General features: G+C 37.4%; 1 protein-coding gene across 2 annotated transcripts in view; it reads left to right on the top strand.

Annotated features, from left to right (window-relative positions):
• LRRC69 (leucine rich repeat containing 69) overlaps positions 1-9007 on the top strand; it is a 90752-nt gene extending 81745 nt beyond the window's left edge. For both annotated transcript variants that reach the window (XM_028109367.1, XM_028109357.1), the window contains one exon: positions 8897-9007. In XM_028109367.1, the coding sequence (XP_027965168.1) occupies positions 8897-9007 (111 nt within the window). The remainder of the gene's footprint in view (positions 1-8896) is intronic.
• The last annotated feature ends 5133 nt before the right edge of the window (positions 9008-14140 follow it).

The following is a 14140-nucleotide window of genomic DNA, read 5'->3' as shown; positions in this document are numbered from 1 at the left end:
AAGTTTCAAATCTTTGAAATAACAGGACTTGAGTTAATGCCTCTTGATACCCCCTTTAGGTCTCTTTGTGTTGTACTTCTATAGCATATACATTTTTATTTTGAACCATAAAAGAAAGTGCAAATAAATTCATTGATTGATGGTTATATAATTATTCACAACAGCTGCCTTCCATATTTGAAAGACTGTCAGCTGGAAGAGAGAGGAGGCTTTTCCTCTGTTGACTTATGGAGTGGAACGTAGAACCACTGGAATTCAGGCCACATGAAGGGAAGAATTTTCCTACGGGATTTTACACAGATGCATACACACATGCACTCATGCATGTTAACATTGGTCATTACTGAAGAAACAGTAAGGATGGAAGAAAGAATAGAATAAAGAGATTTGGTATCTGCATAATTTCATTTTAAAAGTTAAAAGGGAAGGGCACCTGGGTGGCTCAGTTGGTTAAGTGTTTGCCTTCTGCCTTTGGCTCAGGTCATGATCTCAGGGTCCTGGGATCAAGCCCTGTATCGGGCACCCTGCTCACTGGGGAGCCTACTTCTCCCTCTGCTGCTCCCCCCAACTCATGTTCTCTCTCTCACAAATAGAGAAAATCTTTAAAAAAATTAAAGGGTGATAAGAATACCTTTTTTATCAATTAAGTATGTCTGAGTGTGTTATAAAAACAGCAACAGAATGGCATAAGAATATAGCATGGGTTAAAAACATAATGGTTAAAAAAATAAACCAGAGACCTAGGTGTGAATACTTGCAAATGGCAGAAAATATTCAGTTATTGGAGAAAGACATGATCCCTCACATTGAAATAGCACATTGGGTGCAAAGCAGAATAAGAAAGAACAAATCCATCTCTAGACACATTTTGGCAAAACTGCATTATGCCAAAGAGGAGCTATTAAGAGCTAAAGATAATTTTTTTTAAGATAAATTTTTAATAAAATAGATCATCTACAAAGAAATGACAATGGACTGAGAGCAGATGCCAGGAAAAAAATGGTATAATATCTTCAAGCACTAAGAGAAAATAACTCAAAATCTAGAATTCTATGCCTAGATAAGTTGATAGGCAAAAGACATTGGAGTGTCAGGAAATTGTGAGAAGAAAAAATTTGAAAAGGAAAATTGTTTTGCTTTGAAACAACCACTGATCCTAACTTTATTAAAATAATTGAAAAAATTAAACAAGTAACATTTAGTAAGTTTGTGACAGTGAAAAAAGTATGTAACAATGGAATTAGAATAAGTGTATAGTATGAATTTATAAATTATGCCAAATAAATTTAAGGATATTTAAAAATTGGATAAATTGGGATATACATTACCAGGTACTTCCCAATTGAAACATCTTATTTTAATGGGGTTGTTTAGTTCCCTGTTTCTAGAATAAAATGTGCACAGAATACATGGGGTTGATAATCAGATTAACCATGTTGGTAAACAGTTGCTTTTATATAATCTTTAGGATTGTGTGTTGCCTTTCCACTTAAGTAGAAGGAGATTATACAAAAACTAGTTTGCCTAGAAGCCTTCCTTTCTATTTAAAAAATTTTATATCTTAATTATCTTTTCAGGAACGAAACTTAGAGAATGCTGACCTTTAGAGTAAATACTTGATCATGAAGGGAGAGCCCATTTGATAATGCCAACGTCTGGTTGCTTTGTTGTGCTTTGCAGAATGTTCTGTCTCTGCCGGAGTTTGCCATCTGAAAGCACAGTTGAAGGGGGGGTACCCTTGATGACAAATGGGTCTTTATTCTTGACACAAAACAACTAGAAACAACCAAATATCAAATTGTAATTGCTTTTATTCAGGTGAATGTGAAATTATGTGGTACTTATGAAATAGTGAGATTAAGGACTGAAAAGTAGTTGATGAAAAGTTCCGCTCAATATCAAATATTAACCTTTACCATAATTCATCCAGATACCTTTGTGTTTTTCCAAATGTTACAGCTCTTGCCATCTGAGTTCAGCAAGTCCTTAGCAATGATAGAATTATCAATAATTTCAGCGTAATTGATATTTAAGTATTAACTGCTAATGATGTAAATCTTTGAAATAGCAACAAAGCTAATCCTTTTTAGTTACTACCAACTCGGGCCATATTTGAACTAGTAACTTAGAGGTAACCTAAATAGTCTCATAAAATCCTTTCCAAACACTTGAGAGTGATCCTGGGCCCAAGATATGCATTTGATAGTTTTCATTTTGTATAGTTACATTAGTTGAACTTAACATTTCCCCAGATACCTTTAAAGTTGAAGAGTTTAGGGAGGGAACAGTTTGGAATATGAACTCTCAACCCTGTATTGAATGATGTAATGTAATTAAAACTACCCTCAAAAGAGATTAGATTGAATAGGTTTCACTACAAATGAGTGAAAATGCTGATCTACTCTATGAAAATAAATGAAAATTTGCAACCTTAATTCCTTTTTTATGACAAGCTGCCAGTAATGAAACATGATATAAGATTACATTTAATAATTTTACTCATTACTTGTAGAGCAAAATCTTACTTTGCAGTAAAAGGTTATTACTGTTTAGATACCACTGACATTCATTTATGAAACTGATCATTTCAGCCAGCCAACTGTGAAAATGAATGTAGGTTTTAAAACATTTATGCAGTGGTTAGTCAATTTAATGTACATTAGGCACTAAGAGGATCAGAAGGCATCACATTTCTAATTCTAAACAGTCGTGAAAGTGATATGTATTTATTGTTCAGAAAAATTGAAATGGTATGAATGTTCTTTATTATTTTATTCGGAAAATAGCAAAACAATTATAGTATAAACGAACTCACACACTATATCTTGATTACTTCTACTCCTTTGGGAACTCATTGAATTTTCTTTTCTCTTTAGAAAACTCTCCCTTTTGTTCTTAAACTGCTAGGTAGAGTCACAATTGTATTCAATATCTATGATTGTTTTTTCTTCTAAAGAATCTCAAATTGCATTCAACTTCAGTACATTTATCTGAAGCTGTGCATCACCAAAATGTTTGAACCTCCCACGTGAAATTCAAAGGACATTGATGATGAAGACATGGTGTTGTAGAGCAGGATCACTCTGTAGAGGAGAGAATGCTGCTTGCTTTCTGGTTTCTGCTCTTATCACAGTCCAAAGTGCCCTACAGGGCAGAATGACCATATAATGTATTACTTAAGTCAAGATGCTTTTGAGAGTGAAAGTGAACATTATTAGTAAGCTGGAAAACCAGCAGGAAACCAGGACTATCCTGGGCAAATCTGAATGTGTGGCTCCCCTTCTTAAGTGGAGCAGTTAACTTTAGAGTAGTGCTCATTGCTGGCTTTTATCACTGCTGGTGTGGAGGAATTGTCATTCTGAATGTTCATCTGAGATTTTTAAAATTATTTTCAGTCACTCTGTAAATATTTGAGGTCCTGCTTTAAACAGGAAACTCTGGGAGCTAAGTACAGGGCAAATAAGTAGGGGACCTAGTTGGTCCCAAATCGTTTAAAATCTAAGAACTTAAACTCTAAAGATGAAAAAGACACTAGCAATACAAACTAAATGTTAAATGAGTGGTAAGAGCTTTTGTGCTTCACAATGGAAGACGAGATTGTTGTAAGTTGTTGGGCCTGGAAGGTACCCAGAAAGATGCTGCGACTTTACAAGACCTTGATGTGGGTAGAATTCAGATACATGGAGAAGGGAGCAGAGAGGATATTTTAGAAGAAAATGATATGGAGGAGAATGGATCTTGTTCATAGGACAGTGAATTAAGTTGGTTCATGGAATGAGAGGAGGAGACATTATAAAAAATAATGAGGTCAAATTCTATGAACCTGTCAAAGGACAGAATAAGGAGTTTGAACTTGATCCCATTTGGAAATGGAGTCCTACTGAATGTGTGGGGACAAGCCACTGATATAAAGAAAGATGTATTTTAGAAGGAATCATTTAGCAGTACTGTGCAGGATTAACTGGAGGTTGAAGAGAAGAGAAGAGAAGCTGAAGAAAAGAGACCTATTAGTGGTTGTCTAGTGTGGGTGTAAGGTGTAGCATTAGAAAATGCAAGGAAAGGAACCTTCATGGGAGGAGGAAGGTTGATGGAGCTTGATTGATTGGATAAGGGAAACTGCAGAAGGGTGTGAAGGAGAAAAACCAGAAAACTCCAGAGGGAGCTGATGTGGGAGGCAAGACCCCAACTTTTATCTCAGACATACTGAGTTTCAGGTGTTGTGCGGATAATTCAAGTGAATATGTTTGGCCAGTTGGAGATAGATCAGAACAGCAAAGCAGTGTACTTCTGTGCATTATCTGAAAATGTGTGCACTTTCCAACAACTGTTCATTCTTTTCAGAGAGCTCTGCACATTGTTACTAAACCACAATCAAAATCCTACTTTGGTGAAAGAACGTGGGAGGAATACTCTGACTAACACAGTCAGTTAGTTAGTTCACAGTTTAGTGAACTTAGAGTCTAGTTCTGTCTGTAGCTTGAACCCTGAGACTTAAGGTAAACCACCTTCCTTCTCACTGTATCTGGACTAATTTCCTCATCTGGGCAATGAAGGGATTAGAGCAAAGCCTCTTCTAGCTTCAGAGTGTCCGAGGGGCTGTCATAGTCATGCTTTTCATGGTCCTGCTAATTTGGAACATGATACCAGTTTTAGTGTCCCATTGCTGATGTAACAAACTGCCATAAACGTGGTATCTTAATGAAAATTTATTATGTTACAGTTTGGTAGGTCAGAAGTCCAACATGAGTCTCACTGAGCTAAAATCAAGGTGTCAGCAGGGCTCCATTGCTTTCTGGGGGCTCCAGGGGAGGATCCATTTTCTTGTTCTTTCCAGCTTTTAGAGACAACTGACATTCCTTGGCTCATGGCCCCTTCCTCCATCCTCAAAGCCAACATTGGCAGATCTGGTCCTTCTCACATCACATCACTTGGATCTACTCTTCTGCCTCCTTCTTCCAGTTTTAACAATCCCTGTAATGAAATTGAGTCCACCTAGATAATACAGAATAATTATGGACCTCTGAAGGTCCTTATATTAATCACACCTGTAAAGTCCCTTCTGTTATGTAAGGTAACATACATATTCATAGGTTCCAGGGATTAGGACATGAACATCTTTGCAAGGGGGTCGGGACACTACTCTGCCTACTATGATACTTTTCCAAAGAAAACAGGAAACCATTTTACTCTTTTTTCTTATGCTTTATGCATCATGTAATACTGAAACCTTATTCAAAACTTTACTTTTACTGTGATATTAATATGTATTTTGATAACTTTTTATTTCTCAGTTTAAAAGATGACAGTCATTGTCACTGATAAGGCATGTGTTGAATTTTTAAAAAAAACTCTCAATTCCACCATTCAAAAAATATAAAACTTAGTAAATACATGTTTTTAAACTTAAAGGGCAAAACTACTTTTTCCTAAAATAGGGAGAGGATGTAATCATCTATTCATTTGCTTTAGGAAATAGTGTATTTCACTATAAATAGTAAAGGGTGAAAAATTAGACTGTAGTATATTTTCACATTTTAAAGCTTTTTGCTACAAAGATACTTCAGAATAAAAGCATGCCTAATCATAGACCAATTCCTTTTCCTTTTCTATCTTCAGCTTGACAAAAAGGAGCTTTCAGATGTTTCAATTTCTATCTGTAAACAACAAGCAAACCAGTAATTATCTTCCACAGAATCTTGGAGTTATGTTAATTGAGGCTTGTGAAGAGAGGTCCTCTATAAGAGGGTGTGTCGTTATTCTTTTGTAACATGCTTATGTCAAATGGACAAGTGTACTAGTAGAAACCATTGTGATGATGCCACAAATGGGCATAGAAATTTAAATGGATATCAACAGGTCAGGTATTTGAGACTTTCTTTTTTTTTTATGAAAACATATTACTGCATCCAGTGACTCTAGATGGAAAAGTATGTTCCTAAGGAATTATGTTGAGTTCATTTTTCTTAGTAAAATTTCCAGCAAACAATTCATAGTACTGAGAGATACCAGAAATAGTAATTATTAAGTTATAGAATAATTATAAGCAAAGATTCATATTCAGTACAAAACTGATAATGGCCATTGGTAAAATAAACTTCTAAAAAATGAAACAAAACATTTTATTTTAATTAACTAAACTTTGATACCCCTAAGAAGGGGAAAGAGGGATACAGACCCTTTGCATTCCTGCCTGCAACAAGAGCCAATGCAAACCTTGCCCATACAGTTTCTTACTGACACAAGGGAAATGGCTAAAACCATAGTGGAAATAGAAAATGTCTTTTAATAGTTTCTACTGTAAACTTTTTACCTCATGGAGAAACTGGACAAAGCGAATCAGATTAACTGTATGGCCCCACTTGTTTCCTTGGTTTATGTTTGTCTTTCTGTAACCTCATTTTAGTTGATGGCTCTATTCTTTGTCCTAGTTCCTTAAATAGCAGCTAAGTGAAGTGTATTAGCATGGTTTATTTTGATAGCCCTTAGTTGTAGATGAAATGTGCTACAGTAGTAAGCAGGGGTAGCTGGTTGGACCCATAGGCTAAGGGGAAAAAACACATTTAGCTTTTGAGCACAATTTCAACACTTAGCCACTATAATCCAGTTGATCACTATGATCTCATATAGATTTAAAATACTGCACATAATTTGTATATCATTGGAGAACTTTATGAATTCTTACCCCTGGACTAATGTATTCACTTATTGTTGATAGTCCATGATTCAACATTTTATGGTCTGTTTATTGTTTATATTGTATTGTTTCCCCAATACAATATGCACATTCCTGAACTTCTGCTCTCACAGCCCACTGTTTTGGAATGTCCTTTCGTGTCCTTTCCAGGCAGTCACAACATAGTCATCCTTCAAAACCCAGCTCACCATTTTCTTATACCACAAAATTTTGCTTAATGTGCAGTCTATGGTGGTGTCTCCCTTCTCTGAATAACACAGAACCTATCATGGTGTTGAGCCTTATGTTTCTAGTTATTTTTTGTGTTTATGTATTAGCTTTCCAACTAGATATTGAAAAGATTCTTCGAGGCAGAGATTGTTTGTTATATATCTTTGTATCCTTGGCACTTTGCTTAATGTGGTTCAAGTTTAGGTTGCTTATAATTTTTTAGAACTTTTGGTTGCAAGTTAAAGAAACCCAACTTATGCACTAACTAACTAATGACAAGTAATAAAGTCTAGGAATGGGTCTGGCTGAATACTTAGTCATGCTCGATCAGGTAACCCAAATTTATCATCAGGAATCTGTCCTTCTTTGTGTATTGTCTCTGCTTTCCTTTGTTTGGTTTTGCACTCATTGCACCCTACACTATGCCCTCTGTCAATAGAGGTAGACCTTTCTTCTCTTAGTAGATCCAGGGAAAGCCCTAGGGCTGATGTTCATTGGCTTTATTGGACTGTCTTGGGTTATGTGCTGGATTTGAGTTATGTGGCTAAGTTTTGAGCCAGGGAGTGGAATCAGTTATCCTCTCTCTTCCATAACATAAACACTGAAATCAGTGAAGGGATGTTTCCCAAAAGGGAAAAGATGGGCTTTTTTGCCAGCAGAATGGGAAATAGATGCTGGACAGGTAAAAACAAGATGCTGATTGGAGATTTCACTAAATGTTTGCTGATTGATCAACTAAACTTCCTTTTAGGAATAAAGTCAGATTTGTAGAGATTCTGTACCATTTTCCACCTTAATCCCAAATATTTTATCATCAGATAGTGCCATGTATCCTCTGAGTACTTCATAGTCATGGTTGGAGGTAGATGAGGTGATGTGACATATGACTTTGACTTTCAACCCACCAAGGTTGAAAGGCTGTTACTCTCTCAAGGATGGATTAATAACTGTGCTTAGGTATTTGAACATTTAAATGGGCCCTCACAGTTCTTTTGTGGAAGAGTGAACCAAACGGTAATGAAATCTCTCACTGTGGATTGTGATGATGACAGCCCAGTGGGTCCATGATAAAAGTAAGTAGCATTGTCAACGAGTTAAACTACTAGTTGTGTGACTGTTTTGGATTCTTTGAGAGCTATGTTGACTTCAGAAGTTGTTTATAAAGCATACAGATGGTAAGTTTTTGAAGTTGCCATTATTTCCACATTAGTGGTGAAAACATGTATACTAAGTTGGCTAACAGGGTTTTTGACTGCCTATTTTGTGTATTGAGAATTAAAAACAGAGATTTGAAGTACAAAAACTTAAGTCATGTATTGGGCGAATTGTCTGAAATCCAGCCAATCTTAACATTATGCATAGTGAGCAAAGAATATTAATTTCCATGGGAAATGGATGCTGGACAGGCCAAACCAAGATATTCACTGGGGAATTCAATAAATGTCTGCTGATTGATCAATTTAACATCCCTGTAGGACAGAAATCAGGTTTGTGTGGATTCTGTATTGTTTTTTATCTTCATCCTAAACACATTATGGCTAGACAGTATAATAATATATTTGGATAAAAGCACAGATAATCCTTTATCATTTGAGTTTTGTTTATTTTTTTTAAAGATTTATTTATTTTAGGGAGAGAGAGAACGGGAGGAGGGACAGAGGGAAAGGGAGAGAGAGAATCTCAAGCAGACTCTGTACTGAGCCCAATGACGTGGAGCTAGATCTCAGGACCCTGAGATCATGACCTGAACTGAAACTGACAGTCAGATACTCAGCTGACTGAACCACCCAGGCACCCCATTGTTTAGTTTTGAATATGCCTTTCTTAGCTAGTTAATTTGTGTGTGGGAAAAGAGCAAATCAAACATAAATAGAGTACTGTGTGCCCTTTAGAAATTAATATTGTGAAATCTTGGAGAATGTTAATGTTTATTTTATTACAAAATATTTATTGAGTACTGCTTTAATTTTATTTTTAATCTTTACCTTTTAGAACTGGAAGATAAGCAGAAATCTACAGCTGGTACCTCTTCGAATATTAATTTGTTCTTACAAATGTTTTAATCAACGTGGCCCTAACGTCTTTGGAATTGCTCAAGTGTAGAGCCGGTGAGCAGCTCACTTAGAGCCTCACATGACTTGCCCCATCAGCTCTGCACACAGAGTCAGATTATGCCCTACTTATGATACCATGCTGTGTCTCTTCCCTTTGCCGGTACATTAAGCAAAGGAAGAAAAATAATTTACTTGTAAAGATCCCAGTTTAAGCACTATCATCTACCTTTAGCTTGTTTAGACTCTAGGTGTGCTGTTCTTTGACTTAAAAACAAAATAAAGAATGGAAAAATAAAGATCTGTGTGGCAAGTATTTTTTCCTGTCATTTTATGACCACCACCCTCCTTTTCTGGGTAAGTATTAAGAGACTTTGATGGGGACAAGTATTTATTTTATGCATGTTTTGCAATTGAAAGAGGATTACCTTTTAGTGTGAGACAGTTGTATCACATTTGTATGATTTCAGCTGAGCTCTTATTTTTTAAGAGGCACTAACGTCTTATTGACTAAGATAAAACCTTTATTCCACTTAAAGCTGAGTAGAAGCCTGGAAACTCAGGCTTGTTTACTCCTAACATCACTTTGTTTCTACTTTTAAAGTTTTGTTCTTTATTTAGTTTTGTTTTTCACAAGAGAAACTTATGGAAGCCAGGGCAGTAGCACTGAAATGAGAATTTGACTCATTTTCTCTGAAGGACAACAGAAAATTAGAGAAGGAAGTTATGAAAATTTATGATATAGGTTGCACAGACCAGTGGTCTTTGTAAGTGTGGTTCTGTCCAGCAGCCACATCACTTGTGAACTTGGCCTTACCCAAACCTACTACATCAGAAACTGGGGGAGTACAGCTCAGCAGTCTGTGTTTTAACAGATTCTCCAGGTGATTTCAAGCCACACTCTCATTGGAGAACCATAGGTACTGACGAGGAGAAATTTGTTCTAGGTTCAGAAAAGCAAGAAATTTAATCATAATTTTTTGTTTAAACCCCACTAGAAATATGTTTCTTCACATAACTATTTGTCAGTACTTCTGGTGGAAAGCTGAGTGGATTCTCATTTTCCATTTATTAATGTTACCTTTTTTTTTTTTTAAAGATTTTATTTATTTATTAATGAGAGACAGAGAGAGAGGCAGAGGGAGAAGCAGGCTCCCAAGGAGCAGGGAGCCCGATGCGGGACTCGATCCCAGGATCCTGGGATCATGACCTGAGCTGAAGGCAGACGCTTAACCATCTGAGCCACTTAGGTGCCCTATGTTACCTTTTGTTAGTTCACTTCAGGATATACTCCTTTATGTATCAGACTTGCCTCTAGCATACCTGGGAAGCTAAATCAATGGAACACAGCTGAAAGGCCTTAAGTCCCAAAGAATACAAGAGTCAGGCCCCACTGACACAGAGATGGGGCCTCAAGAAAATTCCTAAAGGCTCCATTAATCAAGAATGCATTTTAAACAAAAATAAAAAATAAAGTACAAATGAAAGTCATAGGCGCTCATTAAAAATGAGTCACAGGAATAAACCGTGTATGCTTATTGAGGGAAAACCACTCAGAAAATTGATTTTGATTAGGGAAATATTTTTATGCAACATGTGCTGTTCAAGAGTGTTTTGTTTACCATTTTAATCTCTTGACCTCAGCCACAGTTTATGTGCCATTCTGGTTCTGGGGAGAACATTGTATCCATTTATTCATCTACGTACTCATTTGTTCAACAAATATTTCAAGTACCTTTGAACCTCAGGTAACATGAAAAGAGAATGTTAACTCTACTTTTTCACCTCATCTACTTCTATCTCATGGTCCTAAGACCTGGTTTCTGCCCCCTTTTCCAAAACTGATATTTTGGAGGTCATTAGTGACTTCCTACCAATCCACCTGCTCCTCATCTGGCTGGTCTTCCCTGCAGGTTTGAGCTCAGAGCTCAGTTGACTGTCTTCTGCCTCTTGGAACCATATGCCTTAGGTTCATTCTTTATTTCTCTGGTGGCCTCTTCCCCATACCTTTAACTGAATCCCCTTCTATAGCTTCTTTCAAAACCAAGGGTTCTATGAGACTCTCTGTTCATTACCATTTTCTTCTCTTAGCACTTCTCCTTTACCTGAAGGAACTCATCTACTCCCACCAGTTTCATTTATCACACCTGGGTGGGTAGCTCCCCAGTCTCTTTAGCTGTAGCTCAGGTTTCCAAGCTCCCCCACTTCAACATTTCTAAAATAGGACTGATGCTCTTCTTTTTTTTTTTTTAAGATTATTTGAGAGAGAACACGAGAGAGAGCACACGTGCAGGGGGAAGGGCAGAGGGAGAAGGACTCCCCGCTGAACAGGGAGCCCGACACGGGGCTCGATCTCAGGACCCCGGGATCATGACCTGAGCTGAAGGCAGACGCTTAACCAACTGAGCCCCCCAGGACCCCAAGACTGATTCTCTTTTTCACAAATTGTTTTCTTCCCATGTAGTAAACATATTTATTGTGGCACTACTATCTACCAGGCACTGTGTTTTTGTCCTAGGAATATAGCAGAACAAACTGGCAGGGCCCCTGCTCTCAGGAAGCTTATATTCTAACGAGGCAAGGGAGGCAAACGAGGAAAAATAGACAATATGGTGATATATAAACTTTGAAGAGAAGTAAAATAAGATTCGGGAGATAGAGAATGATGGGAATACTTTTTATGGAGGGTGGCCTGGGTCTGATAAGGTAATATTTGATCAGAGATCTGAAGCAAGTGAGGGCATGAGCTCTACAGATAGAATATAATGAATCAGAATCAGTTGAGTGTTTGAAAGGCAGAAAGTTCAGGATGATGCTAAAAGTGCCAGATAACTAATGGTGTGCTAAAGAAAAATCATGACTCCGATGTCAGAAAATTTAATGTTACTGGATGCATGGTCATGTATCAAATGTCACCAAGGCAACCAGACTGGGGAAGGATGCACCTGCTTCTACCCTGTGGGGCCACCCCATGTTCTGAATCATTGGTTGATTAAATCAGAAATTTAGTTAATCTTATTCCATATATATGTGAGTGTGTATGTGCATGTAAATTTGTGGTCTCTTCTTGCCAATCTGTAATCCGTCTGAGACACTATTAGATTCTGAAACACTGCAAAATATTTTTACTCCTAACAATTACAATCAACCTTTATTCAGGTGAAGTTGAAGCAGCTGAAACATTGACTTTTTATGGATTATTTGGATTCAGTTTTTTCCTTTTTTTGCCTCTTTTGTGGGTGCTCTCTGGAATTTTTTTGGCTTACATTTGCCTCAGAAGGATATAGGAAAGTAAAGAGAAATTAAGTCTCTTTTTGTTTTTCATAAACTCGTATCATCAGCTATTGGGAAGTAGTTTCAAACAGAAGATATATATTATTTTAGGGTTATTAATGAATTCTATTTGTCCCTAGTTACTAATTTCTTCTCAGTCTGTTCTATTCCTATTCTATTCTATTCTATTCCTATTCTATTAGTGAATTTCTTTATGCGTCCAGTTACTATGAATAATTCAAGCATAATCTCTGGTTATTTGAATTTGTGGATCCCCTTTGTCTACACAATCCAATGTGGATTTTTCTCACAGTATTAATTACTCTATTTCCAACAACTGTTCAGAAAGGTGCTTGTTGAATCCTGTTCCTGTGGGCAAAGAATCAATAAATCTAGTTAAGTACTGATACTATTTTTGTATAATCAAAGCAATAAGCCATTAATGATATTTGTGGTATTTGCCTTTTTTTACCTTCTTGGTTAAAAAAACATTGTTTTCTTTATGTTAATGTTTATTAGTGGTGATTACTAATAAAGTTTTATTTTTATTTTTAAAGGTGGATTTTTTTAAGATTTTATTTATTTGAGAGAGAGCAGAGAGAGAGAGAGAGAGAGAGAGAGCGCATGAGCAGGGGTGAGGGGCAGAGGGAGAGGGACAAGCAGACATCTCGCTGAGCAGAGAGCCCGATGCAAGGCTCAATTCTGGGACCCCAGGATCATGACCTGAGCTGAAGGCAGAGGCTTAGCCGACTGAGCCACCAAGGCACCCCACTGAGAAAGTTTTAGATGAAGGGAGATTTAGTTTTTTTTTGCCTGATAAAGCTTCTAAAAACTCTAAAATAACCATTGAAACTCTCATTGGTATTTCTCCATAAAATACCTCTTTGCATGTTCCTTATTGTCTAGGTGGCTTCCCAGACTGTAGCTGTGAGAAAATAAATAGCTGGCAGTCAGTGGCACTTGTTAAAAAGAATGGTTTTGCTTCTTGATGCCGAGAAATTTCCTGGGCAGTTTAATCAGCAAACCCAGTGCTGGAACTTGGGGAGCTTTCTGCAGGCCACAGGACTCCGAATCACTTGGAGTCTCCTGAGTGCAGTTCAGAAGGGACTTGGAGACACCTAGACCAGCTGTGACACACCAGGATTGATGAGGGGACTTTTAGATAACCCTCATCCTACTAGAGTGGGTATCCTGAGGGGCAGAGCAGTCACCTGAGGTAGAAGGCAGGATACATGCCCTGTTCCTGCATACAGGGTTGGAGTGAGTGAGGATGGCTAATAGGGGCAACAGCATTTGTAAACACCTGGGCTGGTGGTGGATGAGTGAGCTACAAGAGCTGAAAGGGAGGATGCTTTAGAAGGTAGGCAGAGAAAACAAAGGATTTATAATGTTGTCGAGTCAGGCCACCGAAGGGGAGAGAAAGATCAGACATTGTCTGGGCCTCACAAGGAGAGGTGGGGCTCATCAGCATCACTGTAGACTCAAGGTGAGGACGAACCTGGATTGCAGCTCAGACAGCATGGGGTCAGGGCTGTGTGGGGCAGGATGTTCACAAGGGCCATTTTATGGGAAATCTGCCTTTTATTCCCTTAAATAGTTGATAACAATTTGGAGAGAGGAAGAAGGAGTGTGTTGGAGGATGGGGGAGCTGGATGCAGGGGAAATGGATCATAAATAGCCACCACTCTCCTGGTAAAATTAGAAAAAGCTTCCAATCGATCAAATTAAACTTTAATTTCTTTCTCATGTAAATCAGGGGTTGCATGTAATTTTATTTTATCTTTCCAAATAGAAGAGAAGGGCGTTTAAAAGGTTTTAAAGCTTACCACTTCAAATGTCTCATCAAGTAAGTAATATTGGCTTAAAAAAATACTTAGGAGACTAAAATATCCATGTTACATTGAAAGACTTC

The sequence above is a fragment of the Eumetopias jubatus genome, unplaced genomic scaffold, assembly GCF_037043125.1.
Source record: "Eumetopias jubatus isolate StellerSeaLion01/CBP00866 unplaced genomic scaffold, mEumJub1_p1.0 scaffold_4, whole genome shotgun sequence".
Classification (NCBI taxonomy): Eukaryota; Metazoa; Chordata; class Mammalia; order Carnivora; family Otariidae; genus Eumetopias; species Eumetopias jubatus.
Note: the sequence above shows the minus strand (reverse complement) of the source record. Positions and strands in the feature narration are given on the sequence as shown.